The sequence below is a fragment of the Peromyscus leucopus genome, chromosome 1, assembly GCF_004664715.2.
Source record: "Peromyscus leucopus breed LL Stock chromosome 1, UCI_PerLeu_2.1, whole genome shotgun sequence".
Classification (NCBI taxonomy): domain Eukaryota; kingdom Metazoa; phylum Chordata; class Mammalia; order Rodentia; family Cricetidae; genus Peromyscus; species Peromyscus leucopus.
Window position 1 is genome coordinate 134,915,140 of NC_051063.1, and position 27,019 is coordinate 134,942,158.

General features: G+C 45.6%; 1 protein-coding gene across 6 annotated transcripts in view; it reads left to right on the forward strand.

The window, feature by feature from the left end:
* The window catches only part of Ntrk3 (neurotrophic receptor tyrosine kinase 3), a 372,046-nt gene that overhangs the window by 112,964 nt on the left and 232,063 nt on the right, over window positions 1-27,019 (forward strand). For all 6 annotated transcript variants that reach the window (XM_028879200.2, XM_028879201.2, XM_028879202.2 and 3 more), the window contains exons 5-11: window positions 446-603; window positions 1,662-1,804; window positions 2,240-2,381; window positions 2,868-3,164; window positions 7,878-7,901; window positions 9,316-9,380; window positions 10,290-10,392. In XM_028879200.2, the coding sequence (XP_028735033.1) occupies window positions 446-603; window positions 1,662-1,804; window positions 2,240-2,381; window positions 2,868-3,164; window positions 7,878-7,901; window positions 9,316-9,380; window positions 10,290-10,392 (932 nt within the window). The remainder of the gene's footprint in view (window positions 1-445; window positions 604-1,661; window positions 1,805-2,239; window positions 2,382-2,867; window positions 3,165-7,877; window positions 7,902-9,315; window positions 9,381-10,289; window positions 10,393-27,019) is intronic.

Sequence of the window (27,019 nt, forward strand, 5' to 3'; positions counted from 1 at the left end):
GTGGTGGGTTCCATTAAGATAATTTATTTCAAGTGTAACATGTGTTTGACTATATTCACTCCCAGATGCCCTTCTCTTCCTCCTTATCCCCCCAGCTAGTGCCTTACTCTCCTTCCTTCCTCCATCCCTCTGTCCATCAAGTCTGTCCGTCCATCTGTCCTTCCATCTGTCCGTCCATCCCTCCATCCCTCCTTCCTTCCTCCAGCTTTCCTTCTACTTTCATGTCTGTCTCTGTCTTGTCTCTCTGTCTCTGTCTCTCTGTCTCTCATGGTTTTATGCATCTATATGAAGTCTAGGATCCATGACTGAGAGGAAACATGGTGACTGTCTGTCTGAATCTGGCTTATTTCATGGAGGAGCCGTAGGCGCCCGCTGGCCTCAGCCCTGGGAGGGAGCTGGGTCATCCACCGTTCAGGGATTCCTTCCCCTCTCTTCTTGCCCACAGGAGACTGGAGCAGAACTTCTTCAACTGCAGCTGTGACATCCGCTGGATGCAGCTGTGGCAGGAGCAGGGGGAGGCCCGGCTGGACAGTCAGAGCCTTTACTGTATCAGTCCTGATGGCTCCCAACTCCCTCTCTTCCGCATGAACATCAGTCAGTGTGGTGAGTGAGCAACTGTACTGCCTCATCTGGCCAGCATCCCACACACCCCAGAGAAGGGGCTGAGCCTCAGGCTTGGCCCACTATGGGTCTCCTTCCCAGCCATCTCCAGCCTTGACCTCTGCAGTGGGTATGGATCAGACTGCCCTTTCCCCTTCTTGGTCATTCCTGTCTTGAGCCAGCTGTGGGAAGGCTGGTCTTAGGAAAGAATGCAGAAAGGAGTCATGTGCCATTCCCAGCAGATCAGATTCCCTTTCTCTCTGAGTCGCCTGTCAATCAAACGTGAAGGAACATGTCTTCATGTGCAGCCTCTGGTGTTCCTGTATCAGGAGCTTCCAAGCTGTTTCTAGAGCACCAGCTTCAATGACCAACCAGACACTAGGGAATGCAATCTCCAGTTCCCACGGGAACCTGACACACACCAGTTTGCTGAGACTTTGTGCCCCCAGTGGGTTGAAGCTAGACACTTGGTTGCTAGAACGGCATTCCCTGAACAGGTGTACCACTCACAGCCTGCTGTGTAGGAGCATCCCACTGCATATGCCTCTGAGGTCTACAGAGGAGGGGCTGAGAATCAGCTGGGTTTATAGTCGTTACTTTTCACATTGATCTGACAAAATCGATTTAAAGAAGGAAGAGTTTATTTTGGCCCACAGTTCTGAGGGTATAACCCACCATAGTGAGGAAGTCACGGCTGCATGAGGGGAATTTGAGGCAGCTGGCCACTGTGTATCCATAGTCAGGAAACAGGGAGAAATGAATGTTGGTGCTCAGCTCACTTACTTTTTCCTTTTTATTTGGTCTAGGCCCCAGCCCATAATATGGTGTCTTCCCACCCTGGTTAACCTAACGTAGATATTCCCTCAGGCATGCTCAGAGGTGTCTCTAGGTGATTTTAGAGCTTGTCAGATTGGTAGTAACCATCACAAGGTTGCTATCACTCGAACGCAAGCAAGTTGAACTGGAGTTGTCACTGGGCAAGGCTAGAAGCGCCTGGAGGCAGAGCTCCTCTGTGTGCTGATTTCTGACTTTCTACCTCCCTCTCCTCTCTGTCCTCCCAGATCTGCCCGAGATCAGTGTGAGCCACGTCAACCTGACCGTCCGAGAAGGAGACAATGCTGTAATCACTTGCAATGGCTCTGGCTCCCCCTTGCCTGATGTAGACTGGATAGTCACTGGGCTGCAGTCTATCAACACCCACCAGGTAGGCACCCTATGACCAGGCCCATCAAGAGGTAGGGACCGAGCATCCGTTAGTTATGAAGAAGAGGGGGAAACTGTGATCCTGTCTCTCTGGGGAGAAACCTACAGACACAGATTCTATCTAGATGTAATGATTTCTGGTCATTTTGATCTTTGCTGTGCTGCTCAGCTTTCTGTGCTTTGGTTTCTTCTTTTGCAAAAAAAAAAAAAAAAAAAAAAAAAAAAAAAAAAAAAAAAGACCCAGTTTTACCATTTTCCACCCAGTATTAACATGAGGATCAATATGAATTACTAAGAATCTGGAACATGGTCTGTGTGTTCCCGCTAGCTAGACTTCATTCACCTTTTGCTTGATTTCTGGAGGTATTAGGGCTTAGAAAAGGAAGCCATCCTTGAATAAATGGTTTGGTTATTATCTTCTGATTGGGGTTTTCAGACCAATCTGAACTGGACCAATGTGCACGCCATCAACTTGACCCTGGTGAACGTGACAAGCGAGGACAATGGTTTCACCCTGACGTGTATTGCAGAGAACGTGGTGGGCATGAGCAATGCCAGTGTTGCTCTCACTGTCTACTGTAAGTGCATGTCAACATGGACGACAGAGAGGGACCAGGAGGAGGCTGGGGATGGGGCAGCTCCATGGCTAGGGCTGATCTAGAGCCCCGACCCTGGTCTTTTAACAAGGGCAGAAAGGCTGTCATTAGGCAAAACTGAAAAAAAAGAATAAGTTCTTGGCCAATAAACCCAAGAAAGAATGTCCTTGTCCCTCAGTGGATGGTGCACGTCTGCAATTCAGTTCCATTTTCAAGGATCTCTTAAGTTGGCCCTTTCTACCTTTGGCATTCCTGAAAGAACTCAGGAGGAAAGCTCCAGCTAAGACGGATCCAGGGAGCTTAGATAGAGAGACATAGGTCTCTCCCGATCGATTGGCTGGTGGTGGGAACTCTACTCAGCCTTTTCAGAGCAGGGTGAGAAGTGGGATCCCCATCCTGCTTCCTAGAAGGTTTCTTCAGCACATAGGAGACTCTGTGTCTTCGATATCAGCTTGCTTTTCCCCACAGACCCTCCACGTGTGGTGAGCCTGGTGGAGCCTGAGGTACGCCTGGAGCACTGCATTGAGTTTGTGGTGCGTGGCAATCCGACACCCACGCTGCACTGGCTGTACAATGGGCAGCCACTGAGGGAGTCCAAGATCATTCACATGGACTACTACCAGGAGGGGGAGGTCTCTGAGGGCTGCCTGCTTTTCAACAAACCCACCCACTACAACAATGGCAACTACACCCTCATTGCCAAGAACGCCCTGGGCACAGCCAACCAGACCATCAACGGCCACTTCCTTAAGGAGCCCTTTCCAGGTGAGGCATGAACACATTTCTCCTGAGAGCTGGGGGGTGTAGTTTGAAAAAGTAAGCAGCACTAATGACCACAGCTACTGAAATAACTGGGCTGGCACTGGGAAAAGGGAGGCACCCTCTGCACCTTGTGTTAACTAGGATAGCCTCTGTTTTTCATGGCTACTACAGCAACCTCCAGAATTTCCCCCCAAAACCTGCTGGTGCATGTAAAGATGTCCTGTATTATGGTAGATAAATCAGGGACTTTAGTGATGGATGATACGGTACAGACTCTTGACCCAGTGTTTTACCTACCTAAGAAGGCTATGCTGAGCTTGGCGGTGTGCTTTTATGGAGTCTCCATCTCCTCAGCTGTGAAATAGACACAGGTGTGAGTGCACTGCTCCACAAAGAGTTTCACGGCTTTTGAGTGAGTTAAGATATAGGCTTGGTATGTGAATAATATGACTCTCCATGACTCTCCACTGCAGTGGACTTCGGAGTTGGTCCAAGTCAACCGCACGTTTAACACATCACTGTCTCAAAGCCTCAGCCAGCTAGTCAGCAGCAAGGCTTGCATGGGGACTGGCCTCCAGGGATGGGCTCCTTTCTGCTCTTGTTCCGTGGTAACTAAGTGGGGAAGCAGAGGATGCTACCAGATATTGATGGTGCAAATGTCACCCCGACTACAGTTAATACTTGCAGTCGTGGTTTTCAAGGTTCTTAAGACAAGCAGAGTCAGCATCACCTGGGAATGAGTTAGAATTCAAATTCTCAAGCTCCCTGAGCTATCTTGAACTCAGCTCTGGATTTTCAACTCCTTGGGTAACTTTGACCGTCAGCTACCATTAGCAATTGTTGGCAACTCAGCCCCAGGAGGAGGGAAGGAGTGGGGATGGAACCCCAGAGAAGCTGCAAAAAGAAAACAGCACACCTGAGACCTTTCCTCAGACCTGTCCAGTGGTTAGGGATGGACCACTCTGTAGTGAAGTTTGCTTGTTTTATGAACCTTTGTATTAATGGATGATGAAAAGACAGTGGCGGAAAAGATGGGCCAGCCTTGTCAAGCGACAAGCGATCTCAATGTTCGGAAGAGTAAATTATCTGGAAGAGCAGGCAGGGATAACCTACAACCCTCTCAGCTCAACCTTGTGCCCGCTGGGCACTGGCTGCAAAGGCAGTTTGTGAATCTGCTCTTTTTTGTTGGCCTGAGAATGTTAAGGAATCTTATTTATCATGTGAATGTCTCTCTCATTCCCAAGCAGCCAAGTGCTGTGGTTAAGAGCCAGATCTCCGAAGCTGGGCAGATTTAGGTACGAGTCCCCTCTGTGATTCTTCCAGATCGGTAGCCCAGGGTGCTAGGGTGGTGCTCTGTGAAAGGCGGTTACTGCTTGATGTGAAGCTTTCTGTTGAGTTCTCTCTCTCTCTCTCTCTCTCTCTCTCTCTCTCTCTCTCTCTCTCTCTCTCTCTCTCTCTCACACACACACACACACACAATTGTGGTTAATATTAGTCCACAGGAAGGGTGCTTCTTGGAGAGTTATTGTCTGGGGCCGTAGGAAGCATATACATCCACCTATTGCCCAGTCCTGATCCTGCTGCTCCTATCCTTGTCCCAGCCTGTGGTAAAAGTCAGAGGAAGGACAATTCTTATTATTTCTTTTTCCTGTACCAATGTGTGTTTTCCTACTAAGTTTAGAGAACTGCCAGCAGGTCACCATGTCCTGAAGCTCACATGCTTCCTTCATGTATGCATGCTGCCTGGCTCCAGAAAAGGACTTGGTGATTTCTGTTCAAAATCAGACTGATTTTGAGATGACAGGGTTCAAACATTTGGCTGAAATATTTGGCTTCTGGAAAAATATTCTCTAATAAATGGGAGCCTGCTGAGAAATATAAAATAAGTGGATACTGTTGATTAATCTGGCTCTTCTCTCTTTTCGTGCTCCGAAGCCTATGCTAAAGCCCCCCTTCCCTCCATTATTCCCCAAGCCAGATCATCCCCACAACTATGCAGACAGGCAACAAAAAATCCAGCCAGACAACAGTTACTAAAAATGGGCCTTTTCTGATGGACTCCACAGAAGCCACCCTATTCTCTGTAAATAGTTATAGACAAATGCCTACTGGTTCATATTTAGTGGCCTGGTGGCTACAGTTCCTTAAAAGGGCTTGACCAAGGCTCTGGGAAGTGGAGGACCACGGTGAATGAATGAGGGAATGAATGAGTGGAGTGGCTGATGAGCCAGCCAGATTTGTTCTTGTATTTCAGGGCCTGGCAGGCTTGTGACAGGGGGTTGGTGTTGTGGTGAAGTAGCTTCCAGAGGGATTGGCAACAGCACTCTCGCCTGAGAACTTAGGTAACTTCTCAGTGCTGGGGACATGGTTCAGTGGTACAGGATTTGTTTAGAGTGCGTCAGTGTGGAGCTGAAGGTGTGGCTCAGTGGTAAAGGATTTGCCTAGGATGTACCAGGGCCTGCTGGTTTGGTAGCAGAAGGCTTGCCTATCATGTGTGAGGCCCTGGATTCCATCTTCAGCAACACTGTACACTCTTTTAAGATGCAGGCAGACCTTTGAATCAGAAACTCTGGGTTGAGGACTACCAGTCCTGATCTGATTTCACTTCTCTTTGAAATAACTCGGGCTCTTAAAGAGGCAAAAGTTACAACACACTGCAAAGATCTTTCTTCTACCCTGCACTTGTCCTCCACAGATGTCAGTGTCTCATTCAGCCACAATACGGTGTTCAAAACCAGGACACGGACGTTGGCTTAACAGTGTTATCTGAGTTACAGACTGTTGACATGTGATCAGCAGCCCTATCAGTGTCCTGCGTTTTGTAGGATCCCGCCCAGGATTAGACATCTAATTTAGTTGCCATATCATAACCTCAGGTCCTTTGATTCTGGGATAGGTCCTCAGTGATCTTCTGAAGAAAAGTTTCTAGTTGTTAGAGACTTCATCATATTTATTTCTTATGATTAAATTCCAGTTCTACATTTTTCTATCCTTTCTTTTCTTTTTATGAGAGCATCATGGAAGTATTTCTTTACCCTTTTTGGTCCATCCTGTTGAAGAATGCAGGATGTTGGTATGGCTTATCAGTGCTGAGGTCAGCTTTATCACTTGGTCAAGATGCTGTTTGCCAGGGTCCTCCACTTCACAGTGACCTATTTCACAATCAGAATAAGGATTTGAGAAGGCACAAATAGCTCGTTTCCCACCATCTTTTCATACAGTAATTTTAACATTTGTTAATGATTCTTGCCCAAGCAATCATCACTGTATTATTTACCAGATGATGGTGGTTTCTGTTTCTCTCCTTCCCTTTATTAGTTGGAATTCTACTGTGAAGAAGAGCTTCTCCCACTCATTTGTTCAAGTATACATTTGTATATATAAAGGACTTGTGGGTGTTTTTTTGCAGTTCATGTATTTGTTGTCTGGATTTGTCATAGTAAAGTGGTATAGACTGGGTATCTTAAATAGCAGAAATCCATTTTTATCATGGTTCTGGAGCTTGGGAATCTGAGACCAGCTGTTGCCAGGCTTGCTTTCTTCCAAGGCCTCTCTCCTTGGCTTGCAGATGCTGTCTTTCCTGCCTCGTTCCTTGGCCTCCCCTCTGAGCACATCCATGTTCTAATCTCTTCTTATCTGGACCCCAGTGGCTTCATTTTCACTTACACACCTTATCTCCAAATACAGTGACATTCTGAATACTGGGGTTGCAATGTAGTCATATGGATTGTGGGACAACACAGTGCAGCCCATAACACACCATGATTTCAATTGTTTTGTTGCTCAACTCATCAAACGTTTCACCCGTGTGTCACTGCCTGCTTTCTCTTTCCAGGACCACATAGCTTTAAGCACTTTCTTGGTTTTTGGTGCCACAGGCTATCCCAAGCACATTTTCAATTTTCCTGTCCTATCTATATGAAGTAGTCCATTTTTAAGAAATCTTTATTCCTTTCAGTGGAGGATGGTGCCAGTCACCTTCTGATGATTCCTTCCATTATGTGCTCAAGTTTGAGCAGTACTGGTAGAGTGGTTAAGAGTCCAGCCATAGATTTAAATCAACTTCAATATCTTTTTAGATGAATGGTATTTAATTAGTTAATATCTGTAACTCTGCTTTTTGGCCTCTAAGAGATTATAAGGCTTGAACAGCTTAGCACCTGAAGCATGGAGAATAGCTCCTGGCTCATAATTAAGGCTCAGTTAAGGATTAGCTTTCATTATTGGGGGAGCCATTGCTATAGGTCAAAGTTTAGATAGCACATGTCCATATGAATGATAAAAAGATTCTAGCGGGAAGAGGGTCTCTCAAACTTCTCAGTGACCTATCAGCATTGCCTACCCATATTGAGGGAAGGAAGTTCATGTTCGGCTTGTAGGTGGAGCTGCTCTGAAGGGCTATCTCCAGTGTTCTAGTGGCCTTGAAGGAGGGACAGCTGAGGACAGGGATGTGGCGAGGGTCTCAATTGTCTGCCTCACCATGACACCAGCTTGGTTGTTAGCTTCCAGGTGGGCCTCCTTCTTTGAGACCAGGAGCTGTATCTGTCAAGCCTCCATTTGGAGGAGTATCCCCTGATACTTTGTGTCCCTTGCTGTGGGAATGGGGAATTGTGATCATCAGGGAGATCACAGCTAGTAGGTTGCTGTCCTATACAACCCCTGACCCTTTTGTTATTAATCTATTTGTTAATTACTTCTTTGTTCTTTTCCCCCCAGAGAGCACAGATTTCTTTGACTTTGGTAAGTCTCCTTGACTTTGGGTTGGAAACTCTTTTGTCCTGACTGTTTGGTGACTGTTAAATCCAGATTGCCCTCTTGCCTAGTCCGTGTTCCCAGTCCCTTGGCAGTTGAGGGTGTTAGTGCATTATTAAAAGGAAGAAATCCTAGGCACACTTTTCTTGCATAATTGCCCTGGACCACAGTTTCTCCTAGAGAACCACCAACCCCCTCGTTTCGTACTGGGATTAAATCCAGGGTTATGCAGTATTCTGCAGCTGAACTATATCCCCACTTTGCCCCACTCAGGGCGTTTTCTAAGGTCTGACCATATTTCCAATCTCACTACCTGGCTGAAAAGGGTCTGCAGCAGGTGAATGATAGGTTTCATATGAGATGATCATGCCCCATTGATCATCTCAGTTGTTCTTACAGAGAAAATGTAGAGCCTGTGAACTTGCCAGTGTTTCTCATCTGCTTTAAGAGATGAAGCATTTGGCCAGAACCTACCTCGGGTAGGACTGTGATTTCTCAGGGGCTCCCATGTCCTTGAACCGCATCTCTAAGCTCAGTTTATAATGGAGTTGAGGGCAGGGCTGGACCATCCTTGCAGGAGTTGGGGTTTTGCTTTCTTTTGATTACTTCCCTATGATGGGAGCACCAGCAACCGTTGCCATTTCTGCCCAATTTCAGGCCAGAAACAGTAGAACAACCCTCCATAGGGATACTCTGCCTCTTTGGCACAAGCATAAATGCTAACCGTGACCCCTTCACTTGTTCTTAGTCATAAAAAAAAAATCTCACAATCCCACAGGTGTCCCTTGAGAACCTTCAAAGCTGGGGCCACTTCTTGCAAGGAAGTGATTGTAGATAGAGGATGACCCTCAGTGGCGTTTCCTGGTCCCTTGAATGTTGTCCAATTCCAACCACCGTTGTCTTCTGACATCAGTGTCAGGGGAATGGCTGGAGGGCTGTTCGTTGAGTTGTGAGCCTAGATTTTACTGAGGAGTCGGAGTGAGAGAGGAAAGGAGTGAGACAGGAAGGGAGAGTGGAAGAAGTTCCCTAAGCAAAGGGGTAACAATGTCAGTGACAGCTGCTGCCGCTGTTAAAAATCTTCCTAATCCCCATGCTAGCCAGGATTCCAAGCCATTTTTCTCATCCCCCTCCTGTACTTTCAAGGTGCATGCTGCTCAGATTGTGGGGTGTTCCCCGGCATGGGGCTAGGAAGTGGGGTAGGGGTCTGCACTCCTTTGAGATTTTTTTTTTGGTAGCACTGAGGCAGGTAGCTGTACTGGGACTCACTCTGTCCCTGGAGGGTGTCTGCTCAGCTAGTAGGGTGGCTCTAGGGACCTGCTTCCCAAGGACAGGGCAGGCCCTTAACTGGGGCTTTTGGCTAGCAAGCTAACTGCTCTCCTTTCTTTTGTATCATTTTTTTCAGAGTCTGACGCAAGCCCCACACCTCCCATCACTGTGACCCACAAACCAGAGGAAGACACATTTGGGGTGAGTTACTTCCTGATTAAGAGGGAAATACTGGAGGGTAGAGTCATTTTCAGACTTCATCTGAGGTGCTAACTTCTCCACATGGTCTCTCACTTGGAGCCTCAGTACCAATGGGAGGAAAAAAAACAACAACAGTGAGGAATGATTTCCTTTGAGGTTTTTTTTAAACTGTCCATGTTTGATGGGAGTATATCATTGTTTGAAGAAGCCTTTGAGGATCAGCTCCAAGCCCCACGGCCAGGAAGAGAGCAGTTTGAAATTCCCAGTCTGTTCCAAGCCAGGCCCAACAGGCTTGCAAGGCCTACTGACTGGGCAAACCTTCTGCAAAACCCCAGATTACTCAGAGAATCTCCTTGGATAGGTTTTCCCATGCCTGCCTCAGGGTCTGAGGTTTTCCTGGGAAGAAGCAGAAGGTGTCTGTTGAGTCCAGAACTGTTAGACCACTCTGAGTAGAAATACTATGAAAAGGTTTTGGTGCCAAGATAGAGAATTTACTTACTAATTAAAACACCAGACGGAGGTTTCTCTCAGCTTGGTATTGCAATTCTAGAATGGCCTCCATGTAAGAGGGGATCAGAGTAGTGAATCAGGGAACTTGCCCTAATCCAGCTTACTCATTTATATTTTTTTTAAATAAAAATTTTTAAGATTCTCTTAGAATCTCATAGACCACTTCTGAAACCTTTACTCCAGGGTTGCCCAATAGTTTGACATGGCATTGTCATATGCATAGGTGTCCTGGGGTGCACGTGGCATGTAGGCTTCAGGTTGCGCACCCCTCAGTAGCAGAGGTTTTAGAGGACCCTCTTCTGCCCAAACTGGTTTGTTCTCACTGGGTGCACGCATTACTTTTGAGGCTCTGAGGCTTCCGGTCCCTGCTCCTGACTGTCTGTGTTTGGCTCCTTATAGGTCTCCATAGCAGTCGGACTTGCTGCCTTTGCTTGTGTTCTTCTGGTGGTTCTCTTTATCATGATCAACAAGTATGGTCGCCGGTCCAAATTTGGAATGAAGGGTAAGGTGGCACTTTTTAGTTTCAAGAGTTCCATAGTGGGAGCATAGCTCCTTTTCATCACAAGATACTGTTTTCACTTTCGTGTATCCTCGGAGGAAGCCTCAGGTCATTGGATCTCAGTAGCCCTGGTAGAGACCCCCTATCTATACCCTATTCTGGGTAATTATGGACCAAAGACTGTGTTGGGGTCTTGGGAACCAAATAGGGATGCTGAAAACTACTGGTTGCTCAGATGGACTTGATGAGGATGGTTTGAGACAAATGTCAATTCTCTTCATTAGTGGCCGTCTAAGGGACTCTGCATTTGAGGGAGTTTTTTCTCTTGTCTGTACCTATCTTTGGAATCTTGTTGTGACTTAGCACAGTGAGAGGGAGGGTGGTGAACTCTGGTATTGAAAAGCTGCCCGTGCTGCTGTATCTCAGCATGTAGCTCTCTGCACAGAGTCCTGGAATGGATGCCAAGAGCAACACAGCTTCTAAACCTGCTGGCGGGCTTCCATGTACAGAGTATTCGACCCCGCTATGGCAGAAGTGGAGGGCTGGGATGTGGTGCTCTGCCAACACTCCTGTGAGGCGTCTGGCATGAAAAGGGTTAACATGGTGACTTTGCATCCCCCTAGCTGGGCTCAGAGATGTGGACAAATGATTGGAAAGAAACTGGCTACCATGGGTTCCAGAACGGAAACCTTATTTTCAAGATGTCTTCCCAGCTGGGGCTGTCATGCGTGGCTGATGTTGGCAGAGGTGGGTAGGGAGGGAGAGTTAAAGATTACTTGAGGCACATTCATGCTGATGTTTGCTGGTGACATTATAAGATCCACAAAGACGAACTTCTAAGGCTTTAATACTAGAAGCTAGTTTCTGTGGTGCGAGTGCTGACGTTGGGGCTCAGGGATTAAAACACGAGTGACACTCACAGGAACAGAATTCCACGGATTCATATGCAGAAGTAAATGTTTGAGTGACTGTACATGGTGAAGGGTTGAGTATTTGTCCATAAAAGGAGCTAGATTTAATTATATTCTCAAGATTCTGGGCATCCCTTAAAAATTAAGAGCACCGGCATCTAGGAAGCTACCCAGAGATGACTAGAGGGTTGAAATGTGGGTCCAGATAGACTAGTCTGCCTAGAGTCTTCTGCCTCTGAACTGTTTGCTTTTGATGAATTTGAACACGTCATGGATGAAGGCAAGCCAACGTTCCTTTTCTTTCTTGGCCTTCCTCTCTTCATCCTTCTCTCTTTCCTACTTCCTGCCCCCTCTCCTCCCTCCTCTCATTCTTGTTCCTCTCCTTTCCTTCAGTCTTTTCTTTCTTCCTCTCTTCCTATTTTGGGGGAGTCAGGATTGAACCTAGGGGGCTCACCCATGGTAGGTAATTGTTCTACCTTTGAATTATATCTCCAGTGTTTGTGAATAATTTGAAATATTTTGACCAAGAGAAATACATATGCTGGTAATTTCCAAAGAGGAAATAGGTTTTTAATGGCTCAAACAAGTCCAGACTACTCTTAGGCACTTTGATTGAAGACACTTTTTCTGCCAGCACTTACCATTTGTCAAGCAGAGCTCCAGGGGTTTAGATGGAAAGGCTGCTGAGGGACTCAAAGCCTTCTGTCTTGGGTAATTCTTGGGCTCTTGGCTATGGGCACTGATGCTATATTTTTTTTCTGCAACTTTTTCCTTATCCTCCATAAGAAAGCATCAGGATATGGACCAAAAGGAAGAAGGGGGCATTATTGTTCTTCCCCCAAGGAGGCACACCAGCAGCTGAGACCCTGAAACATGCTTGGCAGTGATGTGAGAGCAGATTTTCCCTATTAATTGTCATCCTGTTTCTGGAACAGTGTGTCCCATGTTGGATGGATTAGGCAGCATCCAGGGCGGTGCCTCCCCTCAGCTGTCCTCCGCATCTCCCATCCCCTGATCTCCTTTTCCAGGCTGAGCTGCCTTATTTAGTCCTGGTATGTCAAGGAGGATGTGTCCCCATAGGCAGAAGTAAAACATCTCCTTCTCCAAAGTCAGACAACTTGAAGCTAGGGGCAAATGGAGAGAGATGGTGTGATCAAGACTGACTATTTAGAATCTTGCATCTCTCTCATCTTGATCATATTGCATTTTAGTTAGATTTCATCTCATTTTAGAATCAATAAACAGCGGGGTGGTGGTGGCTCATGCCTTTAATCCCAGCACTCAGGAGGCAGAGCAAGGCAGATCTCTGTGCATTCAAGGCCAGCCTGGTCTAGAGTGAGATCCAGGACAGGCACCAAAACTACACAGAGAAACCCTGTCTCGAAAAACCAAACCAAAAAAGAATCAATAAACAGTTACCACATGCCACAAATAATTTTGGTCTTTGGTTGTCAATGAATATATCAGTTACTTTCAATTTTAGTTGCCATGACCAGATCACTAACAAGATTTTTTTTTTTTTGATTCATATTTTGAAGTTCATCATGGTTGGAGGGTCTGATAGAGTTCACAGTGGCAGGAACATATGGCTGGGGCTACTTACCTCTCAGCTCCCCTTGATGGAGAGATTAATCACCTCTTTTAAACTTTCGGACCATGGCATGATGACACTCATATTCTAAGTGGGTTATTCTTCCTCAATTCTTTCTGAGACGTATTTATTGACACATCAAAGATGTACCTCAATCTCCTAGGTGATTCTAAAGCCAGTCGAGTTGATAGTAGAGATTATCACACTGAGTATCCAGACCTGGGGTGGGGGAGTGACAGCATGTGTACTGGAAGGCTCCCAATTCTGCCTTAGGTGAACCCCGTCTCTTTACATAACACTATTTTCAGGCTTGAACGTTTCACATCTGGGTGAGAATCCATATTCGCCTTTTGGCTTCCATATGGTTGCTTACTTTCTCAGAACACCTATTTCCTAAAGTGTAAGTTAAGAAAACTACTACTTAGCCATGGTTTGCTGCATGCTGTAATATGTAGACAATTGATCGTGTTAGTTAGCTCCCCATGGCTGTGATAAAATACTTTAGGAAATCAACATATTGGAGGAAACACTATTTTGGGATCGTGGTTTGGGGGACTTTCAGTTCCCTGACACTCAGTCCATGTGTAGGTGCATGGAGGGGGTGCCTACTCACCTCATAGTGGCATAGAAGCCAAGAGAAAGACAGAGGAGCCTGAGATCTCAGTATCTACTTCAAGTCATATTGCTAATGACTAAACTTCCTTCTCCTAGGCTCGACCCACACGAGGCTCTGCCACTTCCCATTAGTGCCACAGGCTGGTGTCCAAGCCTATAGCATACTGTTTTTAAGGACACTGGACTCTACACCCGAACACTGGCATAGAAAGGGTTTCCATGTCTTCGATTTCCCTCTTATTTCTTTTCTTGATGTATTAGTCTTTCCAGACCCCCTTTAGTGTCCTTTCGTGAAAATATAGCCCCCTAAGACTCCATCATGAACCTCTTTGTTTCAGACAGTATGCAGTAGTAAAAATGTCCTTATTACACACTGCCCACAGTGCATTCTCATTTTTTCCCCCTCACATATCATCTGTCTGTCCTCCTAGGCCAGGAGCAACTTATGGCAGAACCCATCGATCACTCAGCCCAGCATGCCAGAAACTTCTTGCTGCATTTGACGGATGCTTGAACTTAGAAATGAACAGCATCCGTTTTATGCATTTCATTTGCTGTGTTTTTTTTTTCCCTGAAGGTCTTACTGTGTAGCCCAGGCTGGACTCTAATTTGCTATGTAGTCCAGGCAATCTTTGAATTAATAATCTTCTTGCCTTAACCTCTCAAGTTTTTGTGATCTAACAGGCCTTATTTATATTAGTTTTAATCATTAAAAATCAGTTTATTAATCTGCAAAGGGCTAGTCTGGGCTAATTTAGAAATCTGGGGACTTGTGGAGTGGAGGAGGATTGGAAGATGCTCACAAACAGTTCCTGCCATCTATACCTGAGGGCAACAGGCAATAGCACATAGACATGGAGAAACAATTGGAATGATCTCCATTATTATCTGAGAAGTAAGATGTACAGAAAAATACAAAGATGACTGAATAAACCAACACTCACATTCCTACTATTCCAACTATTCAGTATCTGATATTTTCATCGAATGTTTTATTCTTAGAACGGATTAAACATGGCAGGTACGAGGAAAACTATGTTAACTACCATATCTTCCCTGGTCCTACCCTGTTCTCATAGAAGGTAGATATTGGCCTGGGTCCAGCATGCATTTGCCAATTCTCTTGTCTTAGTTTCCCTCTGTACCTTTTCTTTTTCATGTCTCTGTGGTTTCTAAATACCAACCCTTCTGCCAAGGGCCATTCCCAAACAAATCCATATCCCATACATGGCCAAATTGGCAGCCACTGTGTTAAATGATAACACTGTGTTAAAGGCTGGTAACCAGTTCATTTTTTTTTTGTATTTCTAGGTACATGTGTACTTACACATATAGACATATCTATAAATAACCACATGCAGACTTAGATGTGCTGTATACTTGAGTACGTTCACAAAAATGCATTACTCTGTGTATTTTACTTTAAATGCATAGTATTTCTCCAAGTCACCTGCCTTCTGCCTACTGACTCACCCGGTGTCTCAGAACTGCCCATGGACTCGGGTAGACACCTGCTGTATGGAAGATGAGCATCTTAGCCAGATCTTATAGACATGAACTGAAAGTGTAATGTCTCTAGCCCCTCTTTAATACCTTCCAACTCATCCATCAAAGTCTTGGCCTGGGAATGTGAGTGCATCTTCCTTTGGAATCACAAAGGTTTTTAAATGATGCTGAGCATACGGCAGGGGTTTCTCTCTGCTACTGATGAAGCATAGTGCCTCAGCCTGGCAGGGCTGATCTGTGAAGTATCTGTATGGCCTGGGATGGTACCAATCAGACAGACCTCCTCCTGGAGCACTGCCCTGCAGGAACCCTCTCCCCACTGAGCTAGGCCTTCACTCTTTGATTGCTAAATCCTGGGGTAGCCTAGCTGGGTGAGGGGTGAATACTGTGAGGCTCAGGGCAGGAGCTGTTTATTGGAAGCACAGAAATATACAAAATTATTTCAGAGTTTTAACTGTAATTATGTTGGGCTAGGTGCTTGCTGGCCTGGGAGGGAAAGTTCAGAATTTATGACGAGTTCATCCTCACGAAATAATTTAAAATTAGATGTTAGAAGACTGGGACTATGATCTGGCTGGGTTCCCACATCAGAAGAAACCATGGCTCAGAAAAGGGACTCACTTGTTTTGGTTGTTTGGTTAGAACAAGTTGGGTTGAGAACCCCCTACCTACAGACTCCCCCACTTTTCAGGGCATGACAAATGGCCTAACTCCTTTGTGTCAGCTCTCCTATTGTGAACATTCTCAGTGCACCTGGCATCTTCATGTTACATGCTTTTTAGAACAAAAGCCATATAAAGTACTAATGTGTCTGAGCAATAAAAACCCACACCCTCTCATTTCCATATAGGGTGAAATAATTTTGAAAGGAGGAACTGTGTGGCCTTTGGCTCCTTTTCTTCATGACCACTTGAAGATCAGAGATGACTAGGGGAGTCAACTCCATACTTCTTGGCTTCCTCATATGCCCTCAGAGTAAACAGTTGAAAGGTTTCATAGAACCGAAGACAGATTTTTGGGCTTATTAGGACAATGCCCCCATTGTGCAGATGAGGAATCTGAGAGCTGAGGAGCGCAGTAAGAAGTCAGAGCCCAGAGCTGCCTAGAGCACTTGCTTCCTTTGGACTAGGTGAGTGCGAAGGAGCTAGGAAGGTCTGGAGAATGCAAGCAAATGGTGAAGAGATCAACTTGAGTCTTTCCATGCCTCATCTAGTTATCTTTGAATGCCATTCTTCTTGGACATGGCTTTCAAAACCATCTGTTAGGAACTCTATCTGGTCAATCTGGGACATACCTGGTTTTGGGGGACAGGTAGGAAGAGGAGGAGACCATGTTTTCTCCTCCTGTACACATCAGAGCCTATGGACTGAGGGAAGCTAGAAGGGAAGGCAGAGGGGAGTCAAGAAATGCGGCTTGGACTTCCACTGATGCCTTAAGTGCCGCATCAGCCGGCTTGCTTTTCATCCCAGCAGTGAGATGTGTGCTTGTGCCCCTGATGGGCCCGTGGGTGAATGAGAGCTGTACAGGACTGCTCCATTGTAAATTAGAGTTGCTTAATAGGTGCTTAGAGTAAAGTGGTTGCCTATTGGATTATGATTGGGAAGTATTAACATTTCCCCCATAAGCAGATGGTAACTATCCTCTGAGCGGATGGTAGGATCATGCCAGAGTCTTGATTTGGAAGGACTCACTCCTGCCAGAAGATCTTGGGAGCTGCTGTTACAGGGAGTGTTGTTGCCATTCCTCTGATTTAACCACTCAGTTAAAGAGGAATTAGACTCGTTGGGGGAGTCATTTCTGTTTTTTTCCCCTGGTCTTGAGGTATGGCACTGAGAAAGATTTTCTCCAGGTGGATGGAAGTGGAGATGGGGGAAGGGACTCTTAGACTCTTAAGCTGGATGCACTCTTGGCATTATTTCTCATGGGATACCATGACCATGTGTCTATTGCTGTGCACACAGAGCAGGGAAATTGGTATAAGGAGAGTATGTGGGGACATATACGTAGGAGACACTGGTGGAGGCTTTTAGAGGGGGCCTGGACCCTGAGTGGACATGTCACCGATGGTATGGATTCACAGTTGCTTCCTTTGCCACAAGACATATACGGTTGTGAAGTCTGTTTAACAGGGGATTGGAAGCGAAGAGCTGTGCATGGCATAAATGGAAGCGGAGAAGGAGTAGGTTTTCCTGACTTGCTGTGATGTGATATGCCCAGCCCTTCATAATGCTTGTTTTTTTCTTTTACTTCTTGGCCTGTATCCATGTCCAAATTGACATGTGCAATGGAAGAAGGTGACCTTGGCCCCTGCAAGAATCTTGCACTTAGGTTTCTGGGCCTGGGCCTCCTTATATAAGGTGACCCTTTGGACATGAGTTTGAGGATGCCTTTCTGCTTTGCTTCCTGCTTAAGTTGTCTTCTTATGGCCTTCACTTTGTCCTGAGGAGTATCTGCATTCTCCTTCCTTGTTTTCGGATACTTTTGGAGACCCCTTAATTGACTCTTGGCATTTGGACATGCCTTAGTTCAATAGATTAGGTCTGTGGCTCGTCCCTTCCCTTCCCCTGCCTGGACATCACTGGGAAGATTCCAGACAAAGCCTTACTCTGCTTGAGGACTAAGATCTAGACTGTGGTGCTCTAGAGCTTCAAGACGGTTGGAAGGGTAGCATGTGTTATTTTCTGGCATGCCTTTGCTGCCCTGCCCTTTGTGGGGACTCTTATGGTGTGCAGTGAATTGTCCCAGGTTCATGGTCGTCTTCATGGTCATCCCTGGTTGTGCTGAGGCCTATCTGCTCCATATTGCTCTTGCCTAACTGTCTGGGATTTGGGAATCGAGTGTTCTCCAGCACTGGCTTTTGTACATGAAGAGATATCCCTGGATGTGGAGTGTGATACAAAGTGTTTTCCTCCAGGGATACCTGCTGGCTGCTCTGTTCTTGGCAGGTTACTATATCCTGTTCAGCTGTGCCAAGGATAGCCAGTATGCTTGGCTCTACCCTCAAAAGCTATTGCCTCTCGGATTCATTTAATGTTGGCAGTACTGTGCAGCGCTCACTAATCCAGGGCATTGTGACTGGCTCCCATAGGGTTAACAGGCTTTTGATAGCTTAGTTTCGAAGTTCTCAACCTTTTGTCTCCAGCTACTCCCGTAGCAGATGATGGTCACATGTCTTAAGTCTGTGGGTGTAACCTGGCTCTTCCAGAAGTCTTGGGCTCACAATAATTTTACACCCAAGAAAAATATATCAGAAGACGTGTTAACAAATGGGCTTTTTTAGAGCTAGGAATGAAAGCAACCTCATGCTAATTTTTGCTCTTAAAATATCCACAAACTTTTGCATTTTATTATCTGTCAAATTCATGGTGATATACTCACCACACTAGTCCATCCTACTGAATGTGTCGTGCCATGGTACCAAGAGGGACAACCAAGAAGCCTGGGGGCTGCCGATCTTGACTTTCTCATAGTGTTCTTTTCCCAAGATGGCCTTTGCCCCTGCAAAGTCAAGTGACAGAAACTGCTCCAGGAGACCCCCACCTCTATTCTCATGGCCCTTTCTTTCTCTGTGTGCATCTTCTCTTGTGGACCTTGGGAGTTTAGTTTGCCCAGAGGAAGTGCTTGGCTTTGGCTAATGAAAAACTGTCATGTGGCTGCAGTGTCCACATCTGTGTTTATGCAGCCCAGTCTCCTGTGAACTCAGCTTGGGGACGTCCAAAGGAGCCACAGGCCGCAAAGCAGGTAGAGCAAAACAAGGGCCAGTTGGAAAGCACAGCTTGGGATTAGGGAAAAAAACAAAAAACAAAAAAACACCAAAAAAACAAAACAAAATCTCATGCTAATAAAAACCACCACAGAGCCAAGTGCTGCAAATGCTCCCTCAAGCTCCTCTGGGCTCTTGTCATCATGCTGCACACACACCATGCTGATGAGCAAGATGGGGTGGTGGAGAAGTGCAAGGAGGAAGGACCTCCTTCATCCCCTGTACTTCCAGCATCCGGGTGTGTCTACCACCTGCTGCAGGTCCAGCTCTTCCAAGGGAAGTGAGCAAGAACCCAAGTTGATCTGTTCCCACCTCGTGCTCTCAGAAGGCTTAATGACACCCTCTCCATCCCTCACTAGCCTGTATGCTTAGAGAACATCCAAACGAGTTTCCATTGTGCCTACCTCTTTATTCCCTTCCTCGAATAAATGGTACACCCATAACCCAGAGAGGGATTCATTCACTGGCTTCTTCCCCCAAAGCACCAATTACCTAATTTGTGAGGCACAATGGGAAATGTTCAAAACGTATTAAAATTCTAAGCAGCTGTAGCAGAATATTAAGCCCAAGTGCAGGGCTTTTTTGCGTGTCGAGTCAGGTCAGTGGGTGTGAGACCAGTGATGTTCCTCTAAATACAAATTCCAGCATGGCTCAGGCCCTGACTTCTTTATCCTTTCCAGAATAGTTATGAGGGAAATTATATTTCCATGCTCCATTTTAGAAACAGAAGTAGGAATATCAGCTGAATTTTCACTTCTTATTATAATAGGGTATAGGGGACATTGAGCATCTTTTAACTACCTGCTATGTGGCAGATGTCAAATGTATCTCTTTTTAATTTTGTGTGTATGTTTGTGTTTATGTGTGTGCATGTGCACTTGTATGTATGTGGGGGTCAGAGGTCAACCTCAGGCGCTGTTCTCAAGGACCTGTTCACCTAAGGTTTGAGAATCAGCATCCTCGTATCTCTATGGAAATGTCAGATAATAACATGGTCAGTGCCTATCAACCTTTAACGTGGGTATGAATCTTAGGGAACTCTGTGCACCTCGTTATAAAGTGGGTTCTGACTTTGCAGGTTTGGGGATGGGATGAAAATCAGGCTTTCTGTAGGCTTCCAGAAGACTCTGTCTTGAGGACCATATCCTAGCCACAGGGGCCAAACGAGTGGTGAATGAATGCATCAGGCCTGGGACCTAAGCAGTTAGGTCCCTTTCTCTGCTTTACATTTTTTTCTTCCTGTGTGTCATTTTTTTTTTTTTTTAAAGTGAATCTGCCTCAAAGGTTTACTGACTGTAGGGTTATTAAAAAAAAGTCACTGCATCTACAGCACACACTTCCTTTAAATAAATAAACTTCAGTCATTGCCTAAAGCAATGTCTACTGTGGCCTGCTAGGTTCAAAACCTCCACCTTCTTTCCTGTAAGGATACATACGACACTGCATCTGTTGATCTTAGTGACCACGGTGAGTTCAGCCAGTCCACACTGACATTTTCCACTAAAGAGGGAGCTGGGAGCAGAACCCCAAGGAGGCCAGCGGGCAGGTGACAGCCAGGCCTTCCTGCTGGTGCTGCTGGTAAATCACTGCTTTCTCTGGAGAGTTTGCTGTCCTGTCTGTTCTCTTTCCTGGAACTCATCATGATGTTGGGACATAGTAGTCACTGTCCTTGTCGCTGTAACAGAATCTCCCAGGAAAACAGCTTAAGGGAGGGAGGGAGGATTTCTTTTTTCTTTTAATTCCCAGGGCCTATGATGGCAGGGAAGGCAGGGTGGTGGAGGTGGCCTGTGTGGATAGACTGGGGAGGAGGGGACACAGAGAGGAGAGAGAAGGAGAGGGAGAGGGAGAGGGAGAGGGAGAGGGAAAGAGAGAGAGAGAGAGAGAGAGAGAGAGAGAGAGAGAGGGAGGGAGGGAGGGAGGGAGGGAGGGAGGGAGAGGGAGAGGGAGAGGGAAAGAGAGAGAAAGAGAGAGAAAGAGAGAGAGAGAGAGAGAGATGGGGGAGAGAGAGAGAGACAGGAGAGAGAGACAGACAGACAGACAGATGTAGAGTATATGTATACACACACACATATATACATACATACATATATATTTGTACACACACATATATACACATACATACATACATACATATATATACATACATACATATATATATGTACACACACACACACACACACACACACACACACATGGCGGGAGGGGGGGCGTGCGGAGTGCCAAGCTCTAAGACCTGTTCCTCCCCCAGTGACTCAGCCTTTCAAAGCAACGTCTCCATCTGGGGACCAGGTGTCCAAACACAAGAACCTGTAGGGGGACGTTTAACCCTCAAACCACAACAGGAGGCTACTGGGAACTGCAGCATGGTTTGGAGAGGATCAAGGCAGGGCTTTACAGGCCGAGGAGGCCCCATGGTGGACTTCCCAGGCATCCCGCCAGCTTCAGAGATGCTGTCCTTGGTAATGGCAGGGATCTCATTCTTCTCGGTTCTGCTGCCCCCGCGGAAGGTATTTGCACTGGAAGCCTGCCTGCCCTCTAATGCACTGTGGAATAAGAGTTGTACAGCTGGCCAAAGAATGGAATTGTTTCTTTATCAATCCTGGGCATGCCAAGCCTCTCTACCTGACAGGCATCTTGAGTTCAAAGGGGCCTCTGTGCATTGTGGCTGGCTGTGCAAACCTGTTCCCAGGCAGGGAGAGAATGTCAAGGTCTGTCTACCTGCCAGCAGGTCTTGACATGCAGCCCTGAAGAGGGTGCCTGGGAGGTTCCAGAAACTCCTTTTCACTGCCTTTTAAAGTGAATCTTTCCAAATAAATCTAGTTCAGTGTGTTGGCTTTGGATTACTTGAGGGTTGGATTACTTGAGCCCTGGCATTGACCTGGGCTCTAGGCGATGTGGGCAGGGTTTGAACACTATTATTAGCCAGTATATATAGAAATGGCTCCAACAGTACCAGTCTTCCATCCATGCTTGCTATGCAGGGGTAAATGCTTGCCTCACTGGGCTGTGTACCTGGCTGCCAGAAGGTGGAGGGGGGCATTCAAAGGACACTCAGCTTGCTATTGTTGAGTATGAAATGGGGAGTGCTTCTTGAAGGGGACTTGGCAATTTTTTATTGAAAAACATCATGAAAGACCGAGTTCCAGGGCTGGACTTCTGAGAATTTCACCTAAGGTAATGTTCACAAATAGGTGACCATAGTCATGTGCACAGAGGTTTGCTACACTGTGAGTAATGAAGCAACCTTGCTAACAGTTCCTTAGATGGCTAACAAGAAATGAATGGCTCAGTATATTACTGTTTACACATATAGTACAATACAGTCAAGTATGTGTGTGTACTAGAAATCAATGTTGGTGAGATCTTCCTCATTGACTTGCCTTTCACTATTAATTAATTATTTTTTTTGAGACAGGTCTATCACTGAGCCCACAGTTTGCCAATTTGGCTAGGCTGGCTTGCCAGTGAGCCTCAGAGATCCTCCTGTCTCTGCTTCCCAAAGTTGGGGTTACAGGCATGTGCAGCTGTGCTTGTTTGTTTTGTGTGTGAGTGTGGGAGATCTGAACTCAGTACTCATGCTTAAATAGTGAGCTCTTTACACACTCTCCCCAGAAACCTCTCCCCAGCCTCCAGATGTCAGATGTTTTTATGTACTACTTTAAATTTATTCTTTGAGAACTTTATGTGGGTATACTTTTGTTGTTGTTGTATTCACTATCCTCATCACTGCCTTGGACTCCACCACAAAACTTTCCCAACATATATTCTTCCCAACTTCATGACATCTTCTTTAATAATGATTCACTGAGTCTAATTAGTGGTGCCTATAAGAACATGGATGTGAGGTCATCATCTGGAGGGTGGGCAGACTACCAGTGGCCATACAGAAGAGAACAAACTCTCCTTCCTCTAGTGGCCATTGGCTGCCAATAATGCTTCGGCTAAAGTTGGGACCTCATGAGTCCCGCCCTTATCCATGATGGAATTTTTGACTGTTTTGATCTTGTGCAGGTCTTGCACAGCTACACACAGCTGCTGTGAGCTCATGAGTGCAACGGCCATGTCCTATCCAGAAGACAACATCTCACCAAGTTCCTATCTGTCTTCTGGCTCCTAAGGTCTTTCCACTCCCTCTCCTGTGATATCCCCTGAGCCTTGGGTATGAGAATAGATGTATCATTTAGGGATGAGCATGGCAGTCACTTTTTCTGAGCAGTTCGATCATTTATGAATCCCTGTATCACCCACTGCCCACAGAAAAATAAGCTTCTCTGTCCAAGTTTGAGAGCAACGTAAATATACGGGCATAAGCACAAATATTAAGAAGGGAGTTTGCTGATGGCATGGCCATTAGCAAACAATTGTAGGTTCTCCTCTGACTCTTAAAAGAGAAAAGCCATTGGCTCTGAGGAAATTTTACAGTACCAAGCATGAATTCTGTACAGCCGTCCTCAGATCTACTCAGAAAATGGCTACTCCTGTAACAGTCATACCACCATTACACAAGAGACTTCATGTCGTGAAGTCTTGTGTTCTAGCCAGCAGTCAAGTGCCGGGTGAGACCAGTGATATCATTTCTTTCCTAGGAGTCTTCCTAATGCCCTCTGGCACTATGGAAACAGCTAGTAGGGGAAATGTTTTATCCTGCCGCCAAAATGTGTGATGTCTTCAGTTGTATCATCTAGTCATGGTGGAAAGCCAACAGCTGTGTCAACAGCTGTATCTAGGATCTCTCTCTGGGCCTTCCTGACCAATAATTGCCAGGGAAAGTCTCCCATGCTCGAGACATCAATTTTTAAAGATTGATTTTTTTTTTTTTGTTCTGAGATAGTCCACATGTACGTGGCAAGAAATTCCTCCTTAGTCTAAAAGAAAATGTAGTAAAAAATAGTTTAAGTTTCTTCCTAATTTCTTGCCAGGGAGGTCTTCCCTAGTCTGAGATTCTTTTGGAGATGATCAATGCAGATACCAGTGTAAGTGATTTTCCCCATTGCTTTTACACAAATTCAAGCTCGTGTTCACATTGTTCTATGCCACATTATCTTTGCTAACAATCTGTCTTTGAGACGATTTCATTTCAGCGTGTAGAGATCCTCTGCCTTCTATTTTTACAGTTGCTTGCCAGGAATGATGCTGTTGAGTAATATTTATTGACATGTGAAAATGTTTACGATACATTTCCCTGTTAGAAAAGACTGCAAGCCGTTTCTCTAATCCTATTTTGTTGTTGGAATAGTAAAATAAAGAGCAAGTGTTTTTATATGTATATCTTGGAAAAATGCAGGAAGTGTCTGGAATTATAGTTCAGAATGTAAACAATATTTATCTTTAGGTAATGGCATTGTGAATATATATGTATATAAATATATATATAAATGTCATTTATTTATTTTCTTCCAAGTTTTCTATATTGAGCCTTAAAAACTTCAAACACCAATAAACAAACAAAAACAACAATGACAAAAACAGATCTGCATCTCACAAGGACATCAGAGTCCTAGGATGATAGTTGTGCTTCCTGATTGGTTAAAAGCACTGACCCACCTCTCATCCAGAGCACCCTGCTCCTTCATGGGGTGTCATTGAGGATCATGGAACAGACACAGGTATCTCATAATGTGTCCTCAGTCACCAGTGGTAGTGGAGGAATGATTAAAATACTGGTTCCTGGGCCACATCTCCTGAATCTGAGACTCCCATGTAGGCCCTATGAATGTACTATCTTCAAAAACACCCAGGGTAGCTTGATGCTTATTAATGTTAGAGAGTCTTTGACGTAGATCAAGAGCCGGAAAGCTTTGTCATGAAGAGCCAGATGGTGAATATTTTAGACTGTGATGGCCCTCTGGTTTTAGCTGTATCCACTCAGTGCCTGGCTATTGTAGAAAAAGAGTTGTAGACAACATGTAAATGATTGACTGTCCCAATAAAACTTTATTTACAAAACAGGTGCCAAGTCAGAGTTAGTCTGTATACCACTTTTACAGGCCCTGGTATAGATTGAGCTGCTAACTCTTTTACAAATTATCCAACAGGAAGAGGAACCACCAAAAGCACCTTATGTTTGACAAAGAGGGCCCTGCTATAAATAACTGCCATTAATTAAGGGTTCCATATGTCTGGCACTTTTTAGATATAATTTAAACTATAAAGAAGCTCTGTACAGGTACTATTGGTCTATTCCAGTGAAGTAAATGAGGCAAATAATGTGATGAGCTGGAGTTTGTAAATCATTGATGCTTGTATGGCCAATAATGGTCATCAGTTCCTGTGGCCGGTGATAGTTGTTGGCTTGCGTCGTCAGTAACAGTATCAGTTTACATGGCCGGTAATGGTGGTTGACTTGTATGATTAATAATGATGGTCAGCTTGCATGGTCCATAATGGTGGCCAGTTACATGGTCTTTAGTGATGTTTACCTTGCCTGGCCAGAAACAGTTGCTGGCTTGCATGGTTAGTAATGCTGACCGTCTTTTATGGCCATTAGCAGTTGTGTTTTTTATGGTCAGTAACAGTGATGGGCTTGCATCCTCAGCAATGGCAAGGCAGTTAGCTTGCATGAAGACTTGGAGAGGGAAGTTGTACTTTTATAGTCCTGTTTGCCACTGGCGTTTAGGAAAAGATTTTAAAATCTGTTCCCAGGCTATTAGACACCCGCAAGTCCCTCCAATTCCTCCAGCTAAAGAAGAACACATGTTTGTGGGCGTGGTGGTGTCACATGTCCTGAGATAGCTCAGACAGACTAGCTGGGTTCTGGGAAGTCCTGGGGTCTGTCAGATGCTCTAGGCAGGGGTCTCGCTGAGGTGGCTAATTCCTCCTCTTGAAGGGCACTTTCCTTCTTCAAGCGAGTACTGTTACCACAGAAAAGGCTCTGATGATTTGCTGGACAGTCCTGAGTCCTTCTGGTTGGAGTCTCAAGTCAAGCACTACCATGCTAGTCTCTGGATTCTATGTCCAACAGAAGACTTTGCATGGTGACCAAGCCAGTTTCCATGTGATCTGTACAAAACATTCACCTGCTCAGAGCCCATGGAGATAGGATAATTTCTACTCTGTATTCAAATGGAGCTGGAGCAGGGTGATTGACAGCAACAGGCAGCAGGTAGCCTTTAGTTGCCTGGATCATCACTTTTCTGTTCCCCATCACTTCCTGTCTTAACCTGCCTAAGCTTCAGCCATGTTATGAGCCGAGGAGAAGCATGGTGATATCCTTTCATCTGGATTTACCCTTTGAGACAGCTGGTTTTGCTTGATGTGTTTGCCAGGCAGTAGTAATATGGGTAATATTGCTCCTCTCCGCTAAGGTTATCCTATAAAAACAGAAAGCCTGGTATGCCTTAAGATACTGATGTATTTCATAAGATCTTGCAGACTTGGATGAACTGAGACAATGGTTATAAAACAGAATCTGGAATCCAGTGCCTGGGACAGTATGATTGCTCAACCGTGTCATGGCTAATTATATAATTATTACCTTTATTGGAACAACCAGGTGTCCCTACACTGAGCCTCTGAGGTCAGCATCTTCATCCTGGTTTTCACAAATGAGACACACTGAAAGAAGGGTCAGCTGATCTCCCTGGCTCCCAAGCCACATGCTTTTAGCTACTTCCCATGTATTATGCATTTTAAAGACAGACTGTAAGAAGACCAAGGGCTACTGGGATCCTTGGCGAGTCCCCATCCAGGGACCCTTCGAAAGTCCCTGGCATATTGTTCTTCATTTCCCTCTATCAGCTGAGTACCTCCTGCCTGCTTGCAAGCCAGTGGCAGACTCCCCAAGCCGACAGCTGCATGCTTTCCTGTTATCAGCTAATAAGCTGCTTAGCCAGCCTCAGGCCGACACTTGATGGCAAGTTAATGGAGACTTTTGTGGTCTTGTTCCTTGCCCTTTCATCCATGCTCCCGCCCCATTCTCCTCTCCCTTTCATTGCAGTATGCAAGCAGTTCTAGTGCTTCAGAAATGACAGTGACCACCCTGGCAGGGGCCCCATTTCCAGATTCCAGCAGAGGCTGTGACTCTAGCCATCTGCTTAAGAAGCCTTGGGGAGCCTTGGCCACTGAAAGAGGCAACCGAGGCAGGTGCGAAACAGTCACTTGGAGAGATGCCTTGGCTAAAATGTTCTCAATCCTACCTTCTGCATCTCAGCGTGTGTCCAGTAAGCTCGAGGTTTAGGGGTCATTCTGATGCCCCTTTCTCTTCAAATGCCCTCCTGTCACCCTCCCTGCTCCCCTACATCACCT